Below are 23,783 nucleotides of genomic sequence, written 5' to 3'. Positions count from 1 at the left end.
GGCGGGACTGTATCGCTCCACGGGGCAGGACTGTTCACCAGGGGGCGGGACTGTATCACTCCGCGGGGCAGGGCTGTTCACCAGGGGGCAGGACTGTATCACTCCACGGGGCAGGAATGTTCACGAGGGGGGGGGGTGGGACTGTATCACTCCGCGGGGCAGGGCTGTTCACCAGAGGGTGGGCGGTACCACCCCGGGGGCAGGACTGTTCACCGTGGGGCGGGGCTGTATCACTCCGCGGGGCAGGACTGTTCACCAGGGGGCAGGCGGTATCGCTCCGCTCTATATATATAAGCCGCAGTTTTCCGCGCTTGGCCGTGTCGGGCTCGGCTCCGCCGCTTGTAGTTTGTGATGTGTCGCTGCTGGTTAAGCTAATAAAATAAATCGCAACCTCCGGATGAGCTCGGGGCTTTCTGCAGATTAGAATAAAACTTCATCCCGGAGTCTCCGCTTAAATTGTAAGTGAGTGAAATATAGAAACAGTGAGAGGGTTGGCGAGGGGGAGGTTTGTGTCTCCATGGGGACGGGGCGGTCAGCGCTGTCGGAGTATGCCCGGGGGTGGTGGGGATCACACACAACTATCTGACTCGATTCTTGACTGGCCTGGTTATGAAAGATTTAATATTATTTTTAATGGAGCTTCAGTGGCATTGGGTTGCTGGAGTTTGGTTGTGTTTAACCTCAGCACGTCTATTTTTAAATGATGTGCTCCGTTACTGAGGAAACCTGGATGATAAATAATTATATTCGGAGGGCAATGTCATACATAGCGATAGTAAATCTTATACATGTCTGACTTCCTGTATGTGTTTCTGTCTTGGATCGCAATGATTCTTCATTTTAATCCACTGAAAGCGTAATTTGTGCTCCTGTTTGAGACCTCCTTGCTGTGCCTCCAAGGCACATTCTCCATGGTCCAGCAGCTTGGAAGATCAAATTGTAGTCTGATGCTACCTCTCTGATAACCTTGCAGCTGTTGGGATTTAACTGAGGCTCATTGATTCCTGTCAACACATAATGCTCAGAATGCTGAAGAAGTTGTATCTGGTTTCAAAAGAGCCATGGATATGAGGGGCAGGGGCCGGTGGGGAGGTTTCTTGGGACTGTGACTTTAGGTTGAATTGTGTTGGGGAGAATTTGTTGGGCAAGGGAAACCTGAATGGTTCAGAAAGAATACACCATTGAATTTACAGTGCAGAAGGAGGCCATTCGGCCCATTGAGTCTGCACCTGCTCTTGGAAAGAGCACCCTACCCAAGGTCAACACCTGATATGAAATGAAAATCGCTTATTGTCATGAGTAGACTTCAATGAAGTTACCGTGAAAAGCCCCTAGTCGCCACATTCCGGCGCCTGTCCGGGGAGGCTGGTCTGCTTTAAAAGCCAGCGATTTAGCCCAGTGAGCTAAACCACCTCCATCCTATCCCCGTAACCCCACCCAACACTAAGGGCAATTTTGGACACTAAGGGCAATTTATCATGGCCAATCCACCTAACCTGCACATCTTTGGACTGTAGGAAGAAACCGGAGCCCCCGGAGGAAACCCACGCACACACTGGGAGGATGTGCAGACTTCACACAGACAGTGACCCAAGCCATAATTGAACCTGGGACCCTGGAGCTGTGAAGCAGTTGTGCTATCCACAATGCTACCCTGCTGCCCACAAAACAACAGCACCCTGAGCCTCACAGATTTCCCTTCTTCTTCTCACCCTTTTGCCTCTCCCTCTAATCCTTCCCTCCTCCTCACTGGAGGTCGTGTCTCCATCTAATAATAATCACTTTTTGTCACAAGTAGGCTTCAAATGAAGTTACTGTGAAAAGCCTCTAACCGCCACATTCTGCCGCCTGTTCAGGGAGGCTGGTATGGGAATTGAACCCGCGCTGCTGGCATTGTTCTGCATTACATGCCAGCTGTTTAGCTCACTGGGCTAAACCTGCCCCTAAAGGGGCTGAAAAGGGTTCCCCAACTTTTGCATAATTGAAACCAAGTAAGTGTATTGTTTTAAAATGCAGATATTCCCAAGTCAATTATTTTTATATGAACAAGGTTCGATAGACATGGTGTGCCATGAACTGAAGTATGCAGGAGTTAGTACAGATCACTGTGATCCTGGACAGCCATACTGTGGGCACAATTTAACGGGGGGGGAAACAAAAGTCAATTTTTGGGCACTTGAGCACTGAGAATGACCCCACAATCAAATGGAGCTAAAACAAATTTTGGCAAGCAACTCCCTGCCAAGGCTGCACTTGCCTTCATTACTAAATTATTGCCTCCCTGATCTCTTGACCCCCACTGTGGCCTCTGGACCCCCCCTAACTTGCTTGATGTGGAGTCTTGGTGCCAGAAGGGCAGGGCACATCAGTGTCTAATCCTTGGCAGTGCCACCTGGGCACCTTGGCCTTTGCAGTGCCATCCAAGTTGCTGGGATAGCAGTGCAGGAGTACCAGGTGCCACTCTGCCCCTACCAGAGGGCCTCCGATGGCCTCAAGATCCCCCCCCCCCCCCCCTCCCCCCCCGCCAGATTTAACAGCCTCGTATCACCCGAGCCAGGTGTGCAGAGGTCATTCGATTGGGCCCTGCTGAGTGTTGCTTCACTGACCTTGATTCAGTTGTTGACTTGTGCTGTGCTGTGGGATGTGGTGTTAGGTGGACTGGGAGGGGGTTACCTTGGCACCATATTATAATTGAATCAGCAAAGCTACCTCCTAATATTCCAGTTATTACAGGCAATGCATTAATTCCACCACCTTTATTGGATAACAGAAAATTAGATTATTTAATTGGTTCCCTCTTTGCTACTTCCTGACTGTTTTTTTTTTGGTTTTTGTGCCCTTTTTTATAATATGAATGATAAAGAATTAATTGTGACTTGGTGATCTATGGCACAGATATTCTGTTTGTGGTACAGGTACAACTGTAAACTGTTTTGCTGATTGATCCCTGAGATATGATGGATATGGGTCCGTGTGTGGACATCTTGGCCATAAGAGAATAGTTAGAAGTTTGAATCAGAATTTCATGCTTTGGAAGCCTGCAGTGTATCCTTGCATGTCGCTGCTGATGTATTATTTTTGTTCTGTATGTTTAAGGTTCATGTACCATTGGACTGTGTATTTTTGGATTAAGTTACTCATAATCACATTCCAGGTAATCCATTTTAATCCTGATGTTGAATCCACAGTAATGAATCCTGATGTTGAATCCATAATTTATACTAAATGAGTAGTGCAGCAGCGTTCACTGTACAGGTCAGATTATGAAGTTCAAATGTAAATGAATTAACATTGCATCTTGTTTGTTTCTCTAGGTTTCTGTGAAGATTTCTGTCATTGTCCTTTGTTATGGCTACGCTTGCGGTCTCTCTTGTTTACCGACATGGCAGGCTTATGGCTGGTAAAAGAGCAAAGTTCACCTCGTGTCTCCAGCAGAAGCTTTGTCGCTCTTGTCAATTTTCCACCATTAGCACTAAAATGAACTGGGCAGCCATTGAAAGAAGTATGCCATTGTCAGCTTGGGAAAGCTTTGGGATTTGGCTAGACGACCCGGTAGTTTTGCCACCTAGAATATCGGCTCTTCAGTGTAAAGAGAAGATTGCCAATATCGGCTGTGTAAGTCAGATTGGAAAAAGAAGGGAGAATGAAGATCGTTTTAGTATAGCTGAGCTATCTGCTGGATTATTCTGCTTTGCTGTTTTTGATGGGCACGGAGGGACTGATGCTGCTGAGGTTTGCTCCCGATATATTGGACACTATATTCAGTAAGTGTTTGATTATTTCCTAACAATATTTAAATTCTCAAAGTTACCAGTTGCACTCTAATGGGTTTATTCCTATCTCTAGGCAAAACCTACAAAGGGAAACCGATTTGGAAAAAATTTTGTTAAATTCTTTTCTACAAATAGATCGTGACTTTATACAAAATGTTTATGGTTTGAAGGAAGGTAAGTTGCAATGGTCTCACTTAAAACCTGGAATGTGACATATGGTGCAATAGATATCATTTGTACTTTTGTGATATGCTCATTTAGAAGGTTGTTAAATTTCAAACACCATCATTTCTTTGGGGTTTTCCAAAGCGAACTTTTTAAAAAATTGGCTCCCAATTTGTGAATTTAATTCTTAACAGTGTTGGAGTGATGCTCAACAGGGCAGATCACTCACTGTCAAAAAGGAAACTCTCCAATATAACAGTCTAATTCCCTCTTGAATGCTTCCATTGAACTAGGAGTCTTAAATTGGGGCTTGAGGTGCTTTTGTAGTTACAATGGAGGAAGTGAAACTGCTTAGCTGCTTTGCTGTGGTGAGGAACTGTCAATCATAACAATGATATTATCACTTTTTATAAAGGGGGAAGTGGTACTTCAGATGCATTCAAGTAAGAAGGAAAAGATGAATAAAGAAACCTTCTGGCAGCTGCGTAGAAACCATTTACGCTGTCAATCAAAAGCTACTTAAAGGTGCTGATTGAAATTGAATGAATGCTCACTATTTCAAAGGATCTGGAGAGGGGAGATTTCAGGATTGAAGTGCTCTGGGCTTTCTAGTGTCTGTCACTTTACAAGCATTGGGCTGAGGGAGCAGATGTGAGGAAAGGGATGTCCTCTTGACTGGAATAGTCAATGAACTGTCTGATCTCCACCAAGCAGTTCAGAATGAGAAGGCCACTTCAGAGTTTACACCATTCAGACCAGGATGGAAGAATTTGAACAGAAGGCTGCCTGAGATCACCATGCCAAGAGTGCTCTTCAGGTTGCCAGGGCAAGAAGGGACAGTCCAGACACTGGACCCCCATCCTGGGACGAGGCTCCAGGGATCCACCAATTACAACCTGAGCCCATGCGAAACCCAAGGCCCTTGGGGGACCCTTCCTCTACAACCTTCCAGCAACAGAGGGCACATGAGAAGTGGGCTCATTCCTTGATTTTTGCTTCCCCCCCCCACAGCCTCTGGGCCCATTGCTGTGAGGGGTAGAGGTAAATGTGGGGTGGGGAGGAAGAGACATTTGGGTATCCTGACTATTAATATTGAAATTGATGCAAAGCAGTTTGCATGTTGCAGCCAGATTTAGGCGGGAAGTCTGCTATGGCTGGCAGGGCAGGTGTGGGGACTGGTCTGTTGCCTGGCACTGATCCCACTTTTTTGGCTGATGCAGGAATCCTGATGTCAGCAGGAGGGTAACTGAGAACCCCAGCTTTTATTTTTGTGCTGCTCTGTTTTAATAATCTTTTTATACTTCATTGGTTTTATGTCCAGTTAACGCTAACTGCTTTCTGACATGCATCAGCTTTTCCTGATCCTAAATCCAAACTGTCCTTTTTTGCTATTCTTTGGGACCAATTCCAGTCTCTTCTTGGATGTTGACAAGGCTGCAATGCATTTGCATTTTTGTGTTGCTGATAATGTAACCTCGGCTAATATGGGGAATTTTCAATACAACAACCCTAATTAAAAGGGCAAAATCATTGGTTTCACTATTTCTGAAAAGAAATGCGTCAATTTCCGCCATTCAAACAGTTGCGATGTTGGTATTTCCTTCTGACCACAATCTATTCTCAGATTTGTAAAAATAACTCTAGCAAATTCAATGCTCTGCACTTTTAAAATCGGGATTATTTTATGTTTATTAACTACTGATAACGCTTGGTTTGAAATGTGCCAACTACAAAATTGTTCCTACCTATATCCACTTTCAAAAGAAACAAACTGCTCTATAACAGAAACAGCATGGAACATCGAGCAGATGGATGGTTTGTTAAATTTGTTGCATTTTTAAAAAAAGTTGAGCTGTGCCTGGCTTTTGTTTGTTACTACTTTTATATTTTAACCTAGGTGAAGGAGTCTAGCCGTTCCTTGTCTGGGCTGCTGAAGACTGCGAATGTTTATAAACATTACAATGTAAACTCTTTGTGAGTTTATCCTTCTTTCTATGTTGAGCACTTTTTGTTATTGCCTTGTATTGACACTTGCATTTTACTAAATTTATTTCCATTGAATTCCAAACATTTACTGTTGGCTTACACACACATGAATGGGATAGTTGTTTGAAGCAGTTAATGGGGCACTAGAAAAAGATCTCTACAATTGAACTGCATACAGAACATAGCACAGTACAGGCCCTTCGGCCCACAATGTTGTGCCAACCATTTATCCTAATCCATGATCAACCTAACGTACACCCCTTCAATTTACTGCTGTCCATGAGTCGCTTAAATGTCCCGAATGACTTTGACTCCACCGCCTCTGCTGGCAGTGCATTCCACACACCCACCACTCTGTGTAAAGAACCTACCTCTGACATTTCCCCATAACTTCCTCCAATCACCTTAAAATTGTGTCCCCTTGTGATGGGGGAAAGTCTCTGGCTATCCACTCTATCCATGCATCACACCACCTTGTCCATCTCTATCAAGTCACTGCTCTTCCTTCTTCACTCCAGGGAGAAAAGCCCTAGCTCTCAATCTTTCTTCATAAGACATGCCCTCCAGTCCAGGAAACAGCCTGGTAAATCTCCTCTGTACCCTCTCCACATCCTTCCTATAATGAGACAACCAGAACTGGACACAATATTCCAAGTGTGGTCTAACTAGGGTTTTATAAAGCAAAACGTTGCGGCTCTTAAACTTCATCCCCCTGTTAATGAACGGCGACACACCACACGGCTTCTTAACAACCCTATCAATCTGGGTGGCAACTTTGAGGGATCTATGTACGTGGACGCCAAGATCCCTCTGTTTCTCCACACTTCCAAGACACTTCCTTTAACCCTGTATTCAGCACTCCAATTCTGCCTTCCAACATGAATCACTTCACATTTATCTAGGTTGAACTCCATGTGCCACTTCTCAGCCCAGCTCTGCATCCTGTCAATGTCCTGTTGTAGCCTGCAACAGCCCTCAACACTATCTACAACTCCACCAACCTTTGTGTCATCGGCAAACTTACTAACCCACCCTTCCACTTCCTCATCCAAGTCATTTATAAAAACCACAAAGAACAGAGATCCCAGAACAGATCCTTGCGGGACACCACTGGTCACCGACCTCCAGGTGGAATACTTTCCATCCACTACCACTCGCTGTCTTATTTCGGCCAGCCAATTCTGCATCCAGACAGCCAAATTTCCCTGTATCCCATGCCCCCTAACTTTCTGAATGAGCCTACCATGGAGAACCTTATCAAATGCCCTGAAATCCATATACACCGCATCCACTGCCCAACCTTCATCAATGTGTCTCATCACATCCTCAAGGTTTTCCAATATTTTGCTCACCTCACTGAGTCTGCAATTCCCAAGGATTTCCCTATTCCCTTTCTTGAACAGGGGAACAACATTCGCCTCCCTCCAATCATCTGGTACTACTCCAGTGGAGAGTGAGGATGCCAAGATCATCACCAATGGCGCAGCAATCTCCTCCCTCGCTTCCCGTAGTAATCCTGGTATATCCCGTCAGGCCCAGGGGACTTGTTTATTGTTGCCCATCAGCACGGGAGTAAGGTTGCCAATTTAACTAGATATGGTAATTATTAATGATATTGCTTGTCAGAGTCGCCAGGTATGAAATGATACCACCACAAGGTTCAACCGGATGTCGATCAAAGACCAAACAGCCAGTTAGTCAGTTCAAGTCCAAAGATAGTTTATTTACACACAAGGATTACTTAGACATGCAACATAAAACACTACAAGTTTTTAAACTACACCTAACAACTACAATAACATATACTTGGCTTCAGGGCAACCAGTTCTCTGCAGATGAACAAGGCCTTTGTTCGGATCTTCCGTAGCTGGGTAGAAGAAGTGGCTTTGTTTCTGCTGGGCTCATCCGTCTGGTAGCGATCCTTGGTCTTTAACTTGTCTTCTGGTCGTAATGCTACACTTGGTTTGAGGTGTAGGCCGGGGCCAAGAGAGACCGAACACATGGCTGTGTCTCTTTTTATCCCTCTGGGATTTTGCGCTCTTTGGGGCGGTCCTTGGCTTTGGACCCAATAATTCGACAGGCTTCGATCACTGCCTTCGATTTTGGCCAATAAAGGGGCGGATGCCTTGATGGCCGAGCATGTCCTGACAGTCATTGACCTTGGCTGTTTGGGCTTTCTTAGCAAAGGGAGTGGCGCCAGTGAGTCTGCATCTGTATTGGTTACCTGCGTGCAGTCCTTTTATGCTGGGGAAATGGGCCATTAGAATGCAAGCAAGCAGTAGTTTCGATCACTTCTAGCTATCTGGGTTGCAAATACACACAAGCTCTGAGTGTGTCTGAGTCCTGGGTTGGCCATAATTCCCATTATCCTTTGCAGGTGGCCATCTGAGATGGCTACGCTATCCTGATGCTTTTCAAAATTTCTAGCATATCAACCTGTTTGAATCAATTAACCTGGTTCACACTTTCTCATGAGGAACAAGGGGCGAAATTCTCCGACATCCAGCAGGGTCGGAGAATCGCCTGGGGCCGCCGGAAATCCGGCCCCTGCTGTGGCAGAGATTCTCTGCCACCCAGGAAGTGGCGGCGGCGGAATCCCGCCACTCCGATCGGCGAGGTCCCTGCGGTGATTCTCTGGCCCGGATGGGCCGAAGTCCCGCCGCTGGGAGGCCTCTCCCGCCACCGAGGTTTGAACCACCTCTAACGGCGGGATCAGCGGCGTGAGCGGGCCCCCGGTGTCCTGGCGGGGGCGATTGGACCCCGGGGGGTGCCCCCACGGTGGCCAGGCCCGCAATCGGGGCCCCCCGCTCAGACTCCGGGCCAGTGCCCTGGGTGCACTATTTCTCGTCCACGGCCTCCGCCATGGTGGAAGCGGAAGAGAAACCCACATCGCGCATGCGCCGGTGGTGGCGGCAGCTGGCCGCTGATGTCACCGCCGGCGCATGCGCTGACCGGCAAAAGCCTTTCGGCCAGCCCCGCTGCTGGGGGCGCCGGTTTTTTTGCGCCTGTCTTCTGGTGCCAACCGGTCCGGAGCGGGGCTGGCCCCCAAAGATGGGGAGAAATCCCCACCTTTGGGGAGGCCTGACCCCTGAGTGGTTGGCGCCACTCCCCTACGCCGGGACCCTCCGTCACGAGTAGGGGAGAATCCAGCCCAAGGTCCCTCTCTCTAGTGAATACTGAAGCAAAATATTCATTTTAGGGCCTCCCCCATCTCTTCAGACTCGATGCACAAGTTCCCTCCACTATCCCTGATCGGCCCTACTCTCACTCTCTGATAATCCTCTTATTTCTCAGGTGTAGAACACCTTGGGGGTTTTCCCTAATCCTTCCTGGCAGGGCTTTTTCATGCCTCCTTCTAGGTCTCCTCAGTCCATTTGAGTTCCTTCCAAGCTACCTTGTAACCCTCTAGAGCCGAGTCAGATCCTTGCTTCCTTCTTCTTGACTAGAAGCTCTACTTCTCTTGTCATCCAAGGCTCCTTCACATTACCATTCCTTCCTCGTCTCAGTGGGACAAACCAATCCAGCACTCGCAGCAAATGCTCCTTAAACAACCCCACATTACTGTTGTGCATTTCCCAAGAACAATTGTTCCCACTTTATGCACCTCAGCTCCTGTCTAATAGCAGTATAATTCCCCCCCACCCCAAAAAAAAGATAGTAAAAGTTTCTACAAAATATATGAAACAAAAAGAGTGGCTAAGTTAAATGTTGGTCCTCTAGAAGATGAGAAGGGAGATTTAAGAATGGGAGGTGAGGAAATGGCTGAAGAACTGAACAGGTTTTTTTGGGTCAGTCTTCACAGTGGAAGACACAAATAACATGCCAGTGACTGATAGAAATGAGGCTATGACAGGTGAGGACCTTGAGATGATTGTTATCACTAAGGAGGGAGTGATGGCCAAGCTAATGAGACTAAAGGTAGACCAATCTCCTGGCCCTGATGGAATGCATCCCAGAGTGCTAAAAGAGATGGCTAGAGAAATTGCAAATGCACGAGTGATAATTTACCAAAGTTCACTAGACTCTGGGGTGGTCCCGGTGGATTGGAAATTAGCAAAAGTGACACCACTGTTTAAAAAAGGAGGTAGGCAGAAAGTGGGTAATTATAGGCCAGTGAGCTTCACTTCGGTAGTAGGGAAGATGCTGGAATCTATCATCAAGGAAGAAATAGCGAGGCATCTGGATGGAAATTGTCCCATTGGGCAGACGCAGCATGGGTTCATAAAGGGCAGGTCATGCTGAACTAATTTAGTGGAATTTTTTGAGGACATTACCAGTGCGGTAGATAACGGTATGGATGTGGTATATCTGGATTTCCAAAAAGCCTTTGACAAGGTGCCACACAAAAGGTTGCTGCATAAGATAAAGATGCATGGCATTGAGGGTAAAGTAGTAGCATGGATAGAGGATTGGTTAATTAATAGAAAGCAAAGAGCGGGGATTAATGGGTGTTTCTCTGGTTGGCAAGTGGGGATTAATGGGTGTTTCTACGGTTGGCAATCAGTAGCTAGTGGTGTCTCTCTGGGATCAGTGTTGGTCCCACAATTGTTCACAATTTACATAGATGATTTGGAGTTGGGGACTGGGCAATATGTCCAAGTTTGCAGACTACACAAAGATGCATGGTAAAGCAAAAAGTGCCGAGGATACTGGAACTCTGCAGAGGGATTATGATGGGTTAAGTGAATGGGCCAGGGACTGTCAGATGGAATATAATGTTGCCAAATGTGAGGTTATCCATTTTGATGGGAATAACAGCAAAAGGGATTATTATTTAAATGATAAAATATTAAAACATGCTGCTGTGCAGAGAGACCTGGGTGTGCGAGTGCATGAATTGCAAAAAGTTGGTTTACAGGTGCAACAGGTGATTAAGAAAGCGAATGGAATTTTTTCCTTCGTTGCCAGAGGGATGGAGTTCAAGACTAGGGAGGTTATGCTGCAATTGTATAAGGTGTTAGTGAGGCCACACCTGGAGTATTGTGTTCAGTTTTGGTCTCCTTACCTGAGAAAGGACGTACTGGCGCTGGAGGGTGTGCAGAGGAGATTCACTAGGTTAATCCCAGAGTTGAGGGTGTTGAATTGCGAGGAAAGGTTGAGTAGACTGAGACTGTACACGTTGGAATTTAGAAGGATGCGGGGGGGGGGGGGGGGGGGGGGATCTTGTAGAAATAAAATTTGTGAAGGGAATAGATAGGATAGATGCAGGCAGGTTGTTTACACTGGCAGGTGAAAGCAGAACTAGGGGGCATACCCTCAAAATAAGGGGAAGTAGATTTAGGACTGAGTTTAGGAGGAACCTCTTCACCTAAAGGGTTGTGAATCCATGGAATTCCTTGCCCAGTGAAGCAGTTGAGGCTCCTTCATTAAATATATTTAAAGATAAAGATAGTTTTTTGAAGAATAAAGGGATTAAGAGTTATGGTGTTCGGGCTGGAAAGTGGAGCTGAGTCCACAAAAGATCAGCCATGATCTCATTGAATGGTGGAGCAGGCTCGAGGGGCCAGATCGCCTACTCCTCCTAGTTCTTGTATACTCTTGTATAAATACCTTTCCATACTGTGTTCCTGTCACTCCCCATGACTCTGGTAAAGGTCAAGGAGTTGAGATCACTGTCACTGAAATGCTCTCTCACCAAGACATGTGATGCCTGGGCTGGTTCGTTGCCGAGCACCAAGTCCAATATGGCCTCCCCCTAGTCGGTCTATCTACATATTGAGTCAGGAATCCTTCATTTGCACACCTGACAAAATCTGTTCCACCCAAACCATTTGCAGTAAGGAAGTTCCAGTCAGTATTAGGGAAGTTGAAGTTTCCCATGACAACAACTCTGTTACTTCTGCACTTTTCCAAGATCTACCACCCAATCTTTTCCTCTATCTCTCTGCTGCTATTGGGGGTTTATAGAAAACTCCCAATAAAATGACTGCTCCTTTCTTGTTTCCAACTTCCACCCCTACTGACTCAGTAGACAAACCCTCCTCAACTACCTCCTTTTCTGCAGCTGTGGTGCACTCCCTAATCTCCCTTATTCCTGACACTCCTTGCTTTGAAACAGACACACTTTAACCCATTCCACTGAGTGCAAATTTGCCCCATTAACTGTCTATCCTTCCTCACAGACTCACTGCATACTATTTCTGCCTGTTCAACAGCTACCTTATCCTCTGATCCATAGCTCTGGTTCCCACCCCCCTGCCAAACCCTTCCAAAGAGCTCGAGCAAACCTCCCACCCAGGATATTGGTGCCCCTCCTGTTTGGGTGTGATCCGTCCTTCATGTGCACCCACCTTCCCCAGAAGATATTCCAATGATCCACGTATCTGAAGCCTTCCCTCCGGCACCAGCCCTGTAGCCATGTGTTCAGCTGCACTCGCTATAATTATCATGGTAGCGCAGTGGTTAGCACTGCTGCCTCATGGCACCGAGGATCTGGATTCGATCCTGGGTCACTATCCATGTGGGGTTTACGCATTCTTTCAGTGTCTGTGTGGGTCTCGCTCCCACAACCCAAAGATGTGCAGAGTAAATGAATGGGCCAAGTGAAATTGCATTTTGATTGGGGAAAAACAAATTGGCGACTTTTATAATCATTTAAAAAAAACTCAACATTAGCACAGTTCTGGGAAGTAAAATGGAAATAAGGGCTAATCTCTGAGCAGTGAAACTAATTATACATGGTAATTGTACCTATAAATGTTGTGTACAATCTCCTACTACAAATGTTGGTTTCTCAAGTTGCATACCTTCCTGGCCTGAATGCAGTACAATTCTAACTGCGGCATGAAGCTAATAGAGATTAATTATTCATTATGAATATTGTAAGCTGCCTGTAATAGTTCCTTGAATGCAAGAGAACCCCTTCTGCAGTAAAGGTGATATAAAGCAGAGGGGTTTAGCATTAATGTTTACCAATAGAAATGTTTTTCTAAATTAGTTTTGTACTTGGTCGAGGTGGGAGTAATTAGTCTAAAAACAGAATATTTAATCAGCTTATTACTTCTCCAATCGTAGTTTTGAATTTTGATAGCTTCAATTTATTGTGCTCCTCTAAATCCATTCTAAATTTGATCCCCAAGTAATAGGAATTGCGTGAGGAGTTTTAATTGTGGTATTTAACATTGTTGGACAGCCGTTAACTCGTCTTTTAGTTCAGATCTTTGTTCTAAAACCCTTCCAGGTGCTTTGCTAACATCAGGGACAACTGCAACGGTGGCATTGCTGAATGAAACTCTGCTGATAGTCGCAAGTGTTGGTGATAGTCCAGCTATTCTTTGTCGTGAAGGAAAGGCAAAACAATTAACAGATGATCACACCCCAAGACGGAGAGATGAACAGAAAAGGTGATTATACCTGAACACGCCTTCAAAATACAAACCTAATCTCACTGAGTGACAGATTTATACAAAGACAACTGTGGTGTGAGTTGTAGATTTCACCAGCACAATACTAAGTTTTTTCGATAGTAGAAATGTATAAGATAGTCTACACTAGTTTTCGATGCTGGCATTTATTGCACATCCCCCAATTGGTCTTAAGAATTGCAATCACTGGGGAGTGTAATAAGACCATAAGACATAGGAGCGGAAGTAAGGCCATTCGGCCCATCGAGTCCACTCCACCATTCAATCATGGTTGATTTCAACTCCATTTACCCGCTCTCTCCCATTAGCCCTTAATTCCTCGAGAAATCAAGAATTTATCAATTTCTGTCTTAAAGACACTCAATGTCCCGGCCTCCACCGCCCTCTGTGGCAATGAATTCCACAGACCTACCACTCTCTGGCTGAAGAAATTTCTCCTCATCTCTGCTCTAAAGTGACTCCCTTTTATTCTAAGGCTGTGCCCCCGCGTCCTAGTCTCCCCTGCTAATGGAAACAACTTCCCTACGTCCATCCTATCCAAGCCATTCATTATCTTGTAAGTTTCTATTAGATCTCCCCTCAACCTCCTAAACTCCAATGAATATAATCCCACGATCCTCAGACGTTCATCGTATGTTAGGCCTACCGTTCCTGGGATCATCCGTGTGAATCTCCGCTGGACCCGCTCCAGTGCCAGTATGTCCTTCCTGAGGTGTGGGGCCCAAAATTGCTCACAGTATTCTAAATGGGGCCTAACTAGTGCTTTATAAAGCCTCAGAAGTACATCCCTGCTTTTATATTCCAAGCCTCTTGAGATAAATGACAACATTACATTTGCTTTCTTAATTACGGACTCAACCTGCAAGTTTACCTTTAGAGAATCCTGGACTAGGACTCCCAAGTCCCTTTGCACTTTAGCATTATGAATTTTGTCACCGTTTAGAAAATAGTCCATGCCTCTATTCTTTTTTCCAAAGTGCAAGACCTCGCACTTGCCCACGTTGAATTTCATCAGCCACTTCTTGGACCATTCTCCTAAACTGTCTAAATCTTTCTGCAGCCTCCCCACCTCCTCAATACTACCTGCCCCTCCACCTATCTTTGTATCATCGGCAAACTTGGCCAGAATGCCCCCAGTCCCGTCATCTAGATCGTTAATATATAAAGAGAACAGCTGTGGCCCCAACACTGAACCCTGCGGGACACCACTTGTCACCGGTTGCCATTCCGAAAAAGAACCTTTTATCCCAACTCTCTGCCTTCTGTCTGACAGCCAATCGTCAATCCATGTTAGTACCTTTCCTCGAATACCATGGGCCCTTATTTTACTCAGCAGTCTCCCGTGAGGCACCTTGTCAAAGGCCTTTTGGAAGTCAAGATAGATAACATCCATTGGCTCTCCTTGGTCTAACCTATTTGTTATCTCTTCAAAGAACTTTAACAGGTTTGTCAGGCACGACCTCCCCTTACTAAATCCATGCTGACTTGTCCTAATCCGACCCTGCACTTCCAAGAATTTAGAAATCTCATCCTTAACGATGGATTCTAGAATTTTGCCAACAACCGAGGTTAGGCTAATTTGCCTATAATTTTCCATCTTTTTTCTTGTTCCCTTCTTGAACAGGGGGCTTACAACAGCGATTTTCCAATCCTCTGGGACTTTCCCTGATTCCAGTGACTTTTGAAAGATCATAACTAACGCCTCCACTATTTCTTCAGCTATCTCCTTTAGAACTCTAGGATGTAGCCCATCTGGGCCCGGAGATTTATCAATTTTCAGACCTTTTAGTTTCTCTAGCACCTTCTCCTTTGTGATGGCAACCATATTCAACTCTGCCCCCTGACTTTCCTGAATTGTTGGGATATTACTCATGTCTTCTACTGTGAAGACTGACGCAAAGTACTTATTAAGTTCCTCAGCTATTTCCTTGTCTCCCATCACTAGATTACCAGTGTCATTTTGGAGCGGCCCAATGTCTACTTTTGCCTCCCGTTTGTTTTTAATGTATTTAAAGAAACTTTTACTATCATTCCTAATGTTACTGGCTAGCCTACCTTCATATTTGATCCTCTCCTTCCTTATTTCTCTCTTTGTTATCCTCTGTTTGTTTTTGTAGCCTTCCCAATCTTCTGACTTCCCACTACTCTTTGCCACATTATAGGTTCTCTCTTTTGCCTTGATGCATTCCCTGACTTCCTTTGTCAGCCATGGCTGCCTAATCCTCCCTCTGATAACCTTTCTTTTCTTTGGGATGAACCTCTGCACTGTGTCCTCAATTACTCCCAGAAACTCCTGCCATTGCTGTTCTACTGTCTTTCCCACTAGGCTCTGCTTCCAGTCGATTTTCGTCAGTTTCTCCCTCATGCGCCTGTAATTACCTTTATTTAACTGTAAAACCTTTACATCTGATTCTACCTTCCTTCTTTCAAATTGCAGACTGAATTCTACCATATTATGATCACTGCTTCCTAAGTGTTCCCTTACTTTAAGATCTTTTATCAATTCTGGCTCATTACATAACACTAAGTCCAGAATAGCCTGTTCCCTCGTGGGCTCCATCACAAGCTGTTCCAAAAAGCCATCCTGTAAACATTCAATGAATTCCCTTTCTTTGGGTCCACTGGCAACATTATTTACCCAGTCCACCTGCATATTGAAGTCCCCCATGATCACTGTGACCTTGCCTTTCTGACGTGCCCTTTCTATTTCGTGGTGCATTTTGTGCCCCTGGTCCTGACCACTGTCAGGAGGCCTGTACATAACTCCCATTATGGTTTTTTTGCCTTTGTGGTTCCTCAACTCTACCCACACAGACTCCACATCGTCTGACCCTATGTCGTTTAGTGCTATTGATTTAATTTCATTTCTAATTAACAAGGCAACCCCGCCCCCTCTACCCACCTCTCTGTCTTTTCAATAGGTTGTAAATCCCTGGATGTTTAACTGCCAATCCTGAACCCCCTGCAACCATGTCTCTGTGATGCCTACCACATCATACCTGCCAGTCACAATCTAGGCCACAAGCTCATCTACCTTGTTCCGTACACTGCGGGCATTTAAATATAGCACCTTTAATTCCCTATTGACTGTCCCTTTTTGTTTTCTTAGTGTGGTGGACCTTGGTTTACTGAGCCTTTCCATACACTGTCATATTTTGTGAGATGGGGACTATCGTAACCTCTCCTGAGCTCTGTCTTTTCGTGATTTTTTGTAATCCTAAGCAGCTACGCTTCGCACTGATTCCTTCACCTCTTGGTTCCCTGACTTTCCCTTCCCCCCCCCCCCCCCCCCCCCCCCAATCTCTAGTTTAAAGTCCTATTGACCACCCTATTTACTCTTTTCGCCAGAACACTGGTCCCAGCTCGGTTCAGGTGGAGACCATCCCAACGGTATAGGTCCCCCCTGTCCCAAAACTGATGCCAGTGTCCCATGAAAAGGAACCCCTCTTTCCCACACCACTCTTTCAGCCACGTGTTAACTTCCCTTATTCTTGCCTCCCTATGCCAATTTGCACGTGGCTCGGGCAGTAATCCGGAGATTATGACCCTTGAGGACCTGTTTTTTAATTTGAATCCTAACTCTTTATAATCTCTAAACAGGTCCTCTTTCCTAGACTTGCCTAAGTTGTTGGTACCGACATGGACCACAACAACTGGATCCTCCCCCTCCCTCTCCAATATCCTTTCAAGCCGGTCAGAGATGTCCCGCACCCTAGCACCGGGCAGGCAACATACCATGCGGGACCCTCTATCCTGCTCACAAAGGATACTATCTATCCCTCTGATAATAGAATCCCCTACAACTACAACTTGCCTATTTACTTCCTCCCCTTGAATGGCCTGCTGAACCATGGTGCCTTGGTCAGCTGACTCATCCTTCCTGCAGCCCTGTTCGCCATCCACACAGGGAGCAAGTGCCTCGTACCTGTTGGACAGGGTCAAGGGCTGAGGCTCCTGAGTTCCTGACTGCTGGTTCCCTTTACCTGCCTGACTTGCAGTCACACCCTGCTGTCCCTGGCCACTGGCAGGATTTAAACTATTTACTCTGACAGGTGTGACTGCCTCCTGAAACAAAGTGTCCAGGTAAGCCTCCCCCTCCCGGATGTGCCTCAGTGTGTGAAGCTCAGACTCCAGCTCATCAACTCTGAGCCGGAGTTCTACGAGCAGCCAACACTTACTGCAGATGTGGTCGCTGCAGCTCGCAATGGGATCTGCCAGCTCCCACATCAAGCAGCTTAAGCACGTCACCTGACCAGCCATCTCTAATTAATTAATTTGTTTAATTTAAGTTTACGAGTTTTAAATTTGGGGCAGATTGGTTATCAACCAATCAGATCACAGCTTCCCTCTGATGTCACTTTTGAAAAAAAAGTGGAAAACAGGAAGTTACCGTTAGGTCTGTATACTCACCCAGAGACTGCTCCTCCTCCTCTGAACGGCTCCCAAAACTAGGCCTCGATCCCCGGGTTAAAGTGAGTTTTTATACTCACCCAGAGACTGCTCCTCCTCCTCTGAACGGCTCCCGAAACTAGGCCTCGATCCCCGGGTTAAAGTGAGTTTTTATACTCACTCAGAGACTGCTCCTCCTCCTCTGAACGGCTCCCGAAACTAGGCCTCGATCCCCGGGTTAAAGTGAGTTTTTATACTCACCCAGAGACTGCTCCTCCTCCTCTGAACGGCTGAAACTAGGCCAACGGACAGAACTTTTTTTTTGGTTAGAGGAGGAGGATGGGTGGGAGACACTACGTCTCCCTGTAATGACAGTGAAGGAACGGCGATTATAGTTCCAAGTCAGAATGGTGGGTGGCTTGGAGGGGAACTTCCTAGTGGTGGTGTTCCCATGTATCTGATGCTCTTGTCCTTCAAGATGGTAGTTGTTGGGGTTTGGAACATGCTATCAAAGGAACTTTGGTGAGTTGCTTCAGTGCAACTTGTAGATGGTGCACACTTCCAGTTAATGTGTGTCAGTAGAGGGAGTAGATGGGGTGCCAATCAAATGTAAGGGTGGGCTGGGCTTGCTGCTTTACCATGGATTGTTGTTGGGAACTCCACTCATCCAGGCATGTGGGGAGTTATCCATCACCACGCACTTGTGCTGGTGGAGAGGCTTTAGGGAGTCTGGATGTAAGTTATTCTCTAAAGAACTCGTAAGCTCTCTCCTGCTCTTGTAACCCCAGTATTTATATGGCTAGTCCAATTGAGTTTCTGGTCAATGGTAACCCCCAGGATGTTGAGTGGGCATTCAACAATGGTTGAATGTCAAGGTGGCATATTTGGATTCTTATTCGAGATGGTCATTGCCTGGCAAATGTGTGGTGCAAATGTCACTTACTAGCTCATGCCTGAATGTTGTCCAGGTTGTTCTGCATATGGACTCAGACTGCTTTAGTACCCGAGGAGAAACAAATCCATGAGTAAATATCCCCACTTTTGGAGCTGTGTTGGAGGGATGGTCATTGATAAAGCAACTGAAGGTGGTTGGGTGTATACTACACTGAGGAACTCCTGTAGTCCAATTTGGGAATGAAATGATTGACCTCCAACAATCTTTTTTGTGCTATTTGTGACTCTAACCATGCGAGAGTTTCCCTCGGATTCTCATTTGACTCTGGTTTTGCTGGGACACCTTGATGCTATACTGTGTCAAATGCTGCCTTGATGTCCAGGGCAGTCACTCTCTCCTCCCACTTGAGTTCATTGCCCATGCTTGGGCAGGACAAAATAAGGTCTGGAGCTAAAGAGCCCTACCAGATCCCAAAATGAGTGCTGGTGAGCAGACTTTTTGCTAAGTTAGTATACATTTAATAGCACAGTTGCAAACACCTTCCATCACTTTGCCGGTAGATTAGTGGAGCAGTAATTGACTGGTTTGGATTTTTCCTTTTTTTTTTATTGTAAAGGATATACCAGGAGAATTTTCCAGATTGCTGACTAAATGCCATGTTGTAGCTGTACTGGACTTTGGCCATTTGCACAATATATCTTGAGCACAAGTCTTTAGTAATATTGTCAGTGCCCTAACCTTCGAGTATACAGTGCCTTCAGCTACATCTTGATATTGTGTAGAGTGAATTAAGTTGATTTAAAAAAAAAAAAATTTAGATTACCCAATTATTTTTCCAATTAAGGGTCAATTTAATGTGGCCAATCCACCTACTCTGCACTTTTTTGGGTTGTGGGGGCGAAACCCACACAGATGCGGGGAGAATGTGCAAACTCCAGGGCCGAAGGGCCTGTGCTGTACTGTTCTATGGTAAGAAGTCTTACAACACCAGGTTAAAGTCCAACAGGTTTGTTTCAAACACGAGCTTTCGGAGCACGGCTCCTTCTTCACCTGAAGAAGGAGCCGTGCTCCGAAAGCTCGTGTTTGAAACAAACCTGTTGGACTTTAACCTGGTGTTGTAAGACTTCTTACTGTGCTCACCCCAGTCCAACGCCGGCATCTCCACATCAAGTACTGTTCTATGTTATATGTTCCACACGGACCGTGACCCAGAGCTGGGATCGAACCTGGGACCTCGGTGCTGTGAGGCAGCTGTGCTAGCCACTAGGCCACCGTGCTGCCCTGTGAATTAAGTTGATTGAAGATTGACATCTGTATCGTGGGTCCTCCAGAGGAGGCAGAGATGGATCGTCACTTGACACTTCTGGCTGAAGATGGTTGTGAATGCTTTAGCCTTGTCTTTTTTCAAATTCATGTGCTGGGTCCCCATCATTGATGGGGATATTTGTGGATAGTTACTGCTCCTGAAGTGGTGTACTGCACTTTTCATTGAACCAGGGTTGATCCTCTGGCTTGGTGGTAATGGGAGATCTGGACCATGAGGTTGTAGTTGAGTACAATTCTGCTGCTGTTCCTGATGGCTCACAGCACCTCATGAATGCCAGATTTTGAGTTGCTCTACCAGTTTGAAATCTATCCTTTTAGCATGGTGGCAGTGCCATACCAAATGGAGGAAGATGGGCCTGTCTCCAAAGGTCGTTCAGTGCTCACACCTACCAATGCTGTCATGCACAGATGCACCCGACAGGTAGATTAGTGTGATAAAGATCAAGTTGAGTTTTTTTTTTTTCCCTTCCCACCTGCTGCAGCTGCCAGTTTGGTCTGAGGTGATGCTACTGAGCTTTGTGTACATTTCTGTGCCCATGCCACTCTTGGTGCTTCTCCTCAAATGGTGTTCAACATGGAGGAGTACTGATTCACCAGCTGAGAGGAAACATTGGGTTTTCTTGCCCATGTTTGACCTGATGCTATGAGACTTTGAAATTAAATTAAATGAAAATTGCTTATTGTCACAAGTCAGCTTCAAATGAAGTTACTGTGAAAAGCCTCTAGTCGCCACATTCCGGTGCCTGTTCAGGGAGGCTGGAATGGGAATTGAACCGTGCTGCTGGCCTGCTTTAAAAACCAGCTATTTAGCCCTGTGCTAAACCAGCCCCTTTAGGGACTGGAGTAGGTGTTCACGACTCCCAGGGTTAACCTGCCTGTATACTGCTGAGTCTATCCTGCCAGTGGGACAGGGTGATGATGATGCATGTCAGGTTGTTGCCTGGCTAGTCTGAGACTTTGCAGGATTGATGGGGCTGGGCCTCTGTTGCCTTCTCCAGTCGATGTTGGATGGTCTTTCCTGTTTCATTCCTTTTGAGGCTTTGTTGTTGTGGTTTGGTATAACTGAGGGGCTAACTCAACCACTTGAGGGCCAACTACATTACTGTGGATATGGACTCGCATGTAGGACAGCAAATTCCATTCTCGAAAGAGGATTGGTGAACCAGATGGGTTTTTGCCAACAATCATGGTCACTACTATTGAGATTTATTATTAATTGCATTTCAATTCCACTAGCTACTATGGTGAGATTTGAACCATGTCCCCAGAACATTAGTCTGGGTTTCTGGATTCCAAGTTCAATGACATTACCACTACGCCATCACCTTCAGTGGAGCAGAAAAAGCCAAGGAGATTTCAAAGATGTTTTTGGGAAAATGTTTTTTGATGTGCTGAGGCCGCTGAGTTTTATGATTGGTCAATTTAAAATATTGCTGACGGGAAGGACAGGTTGGGAGATGTTCTGCTGTTGGAGTGGGAACTATTCCAGTCCTTTATTGTTGTTGCATATTTGAAGCTGGAGGTGCTGCAGATCAATGGGGAATAAGCAGAACAATGGAGCTAGTCTTCATTGTGTCTGCACAGGCTGTTCAATTATAACATGGTGAGAAGTCTGACAACACCAGGTTAAAGTCCAACAGGTTTGTTTCAAACACGAGCTTTCGGAGCACTGCTCCTTCCTCTCCATTCACCTGAGGAAGGAGCAGTGCTCCGAAAGCTCGTGTTTGGAACAAACCTGTTGGACTTTAACCTGGTGTTGTAAGACTTCTTACTGTGCTTACCCCAGTCCAACGCCGGCATCTCCACATCACAATTATAACATGGGATAACTGACCCCTAATGTTATAAACCTCTAAGTGTTCAAAATCGGGCAATAGTTGTAAATGTCACTTGCAGGACAGCACGGTGTGCAGTGGTTAGCACAACTGCATCACTGCACTGAGGACCCAGGATCGATCCCAGCCCGGGCCATTGTCCGTCTGGAGTTTGCACATTGTGTCGGTGTGGGTCTCACCCCCACAATCCAAAGATGTGCAGGGTAGCTGGATTAGCAGTGCTAAAATTGCCCCTTAATTAGAAATAAATAAATGTCCCTTGCAGATGTAGAAGAATCATAGAATCCCTACAGTGCAGAAGGAGGCCATTGAGTCTGTGCTGACCCTTTGAAAGAGTACTCTACATAGACTCACAACCCACCCTATCCCCATAACCCCACCTTACCTTTGGAAACCAAGGGGCAAGTTAGCATCGCCAATCTACTTAACCTGCCCATCTTTGGACTACGGGAGGAAACCCATGCAGATGCTGGGAGAACGTACAAACTCCACCCAGCCCCCTGGTTCTGAGGCAGCAGTGCTAACCACTGTGCCCCCCAGGGGTGGGGGAAATTGCATGACCAACCTGTTCTTGAAGTTTGTTTTTACAAAATTGTCTCGTGTTCATAAAATTGAACTGTAAAAATTGCATAAACCTCTTTTTTGAATTAAGTTGGTTGGAAATTGTATAATTTGAATTTTGAGACGCTGCTTTGTTTTTGTATCATTTAAATTTTTAAGATTGAGATTTGCTTTTTTTCATACATTCAGGATTAAGGATTGTGGCGGTTTCATAGATTGGAACAGTGCTGGAGATCCATATGTGAACGGCCGATTGGCCATGACCCGTAGCATTGGGGATGTGGATCTCAAACCTTTTGGAGTAACTGCTCGACCAGAAGTTAACACCATGGAGGTAAAATATCTGAGCTTTACATATGGCCCCTTCATATTTCTTGTCCAAAGTATTTTGAGTCTGTGTTCTTAAATGTTTTTACTAGCTGGATCATGCAAAAGACTGTTTCCTGATCCTGACGACTGATGGAGTTAGTGGAATTATAGAAGCACAAGAGGTGTGTGATATTGTGAAAAAATGCCAGGATCCATCCGAAGCTGCTGCAGTTGTAAATGAACAGGTAAGAAAATACGATTGTAATCGTCTTTATTACCTTTCTTCCTGTTCTAGTACTGTCAACTTTTAACATTATAAAACCTTTTGTAAGCTTATCACAATTTGGAATTGGAAACTAGTTTTGCTGGTGCAGTACAGTTTAATATTCTGTACACTTCAGTGGACAATATTTTAAATGTTAATAAAATAATGTAACTTTTCAGGCATTGCAGTATGGAACACAAGACAATGTAACGACCATGGTCGTTCCATTTGGTGCGTGGGGAAAACACAGGACTTCACTTGCTCATACAAGTTTTGGACGAATGATGGTTGCAAGCTCTAGATGGAGCTGATATGATGTCTGATCTAGATATCAGCTGTCTAGTTGGATTTATTTATTGATTTACTTCTTTATAACTGTTGTGGTTTCAGATTTTGTAAACTTGTTGCTGTTAACTATAAGTTTACGATCCAATTGGAGCTATAATTCATCTGGACTGCTTTTCAATTTGTAAATGCCAGTAGTAATGATCAGCATTTGTCATTTTTCTTTTAGTTATATCGGAATCTCCTATTTTTCCCCCTCTGCCTTATTTAACTTAAAGGCACCTATGCAATTTGTTGCAACCAGTCCACATTCGTGCCATTGTCTGGGTAAAGAAGTTTCTTCTGAATTCTTTGATTTCTTGGTGACTATCTTGTATTGGTGACCTCTAGTTTACTAAGAGGAAACATTGATTCAGGGGACAAGAGAGTGAAAACCTAAGTCTCCTCAACTTTCTCTCTCCAGGCTCAGCTGGTTCATCCTCTGCTGACTGGTATACCTGAGCATTTCTGCTATAAATCTTTTTTGTGCCCTCTCCAATGGCTCTATAGTCTCCTTTTTTTAATGTGGCCTTAATTGTACACTGCTCCAGGTGGCCTAATCCAGGTTTATTAAAAAGTTGAGTCTAGCTA

The 23,783-nt window shown here is 45.4% G+C and overlaps 1 protein-coding gene across 1 annotated transcript; it reads left to right on the top strand.

The window, feature by feature from the left end:
• The first annotated feature begins 293 nt into the window (after positions 1-293).
• LOC119950600 (protein phosphatase 1K, mitochondrial-like) lies at positions 294-23,783 on the top strand. The gene is made up of 7 exons (XM_038773174.1): positions 294-458; positions 3,315-3,764; positions 3,847-3,947; positions 13,105-13,267; positions 22,484-22,628; positions 22,714-22,848; positions 23,048-23,783. The coding sequence occupies exons 2-7, from the start codon at positions 3,349-3,351 to the stop codon at positions 23,177-23,179; spliced, it is 1,092 nt and encodes a 363-aa protein (XP_038629102.1). The 5' UTR covers positions 294-458; positions 3,315-3,348; the 3' UTR covers positions 23,180-23,783.

This window comes from Scyliorhinus canicula, chromosome 16 (genome assembly GCF_902713615.1).
Source record: "Scyliorhinus canicula chromosome 16, sScyCan1.1, whole genome shotgun sequence".
NCBI lineage: Eukaryota > Metazoa > Chordata > Chondrichthyes > Carcharhiniformes > Scyliorhinidae > Scyliorhinus > Scyliorhinus canicula.
This window is presented reverse-complemented; position numbering and strand designations above follow the sequence as displayed.

Coding starts and splice junctions, on each gene's coding strand:
- LOC119950600 (XM_038773174.1), top strand. CDS start 3,349: ATGGCTACGCTTGCGGTCTCTCTTGTTTACCGACATGGCAGGCTTATG. Junction 3,948..13,104: donor TGTTTATGGTTTGAAGGAAG/GTAAGTTGCAAT, acceptor AAACCCTTCCAG/GTGCTTTGCTAACATCAGGG. Junction 13,268..22,483: donor CGGAGAGATGAACAGAAAAG/GTGATTATACCT, acceptor TCATACATTCAG/GATTAAGGATTGTGGCGGTT.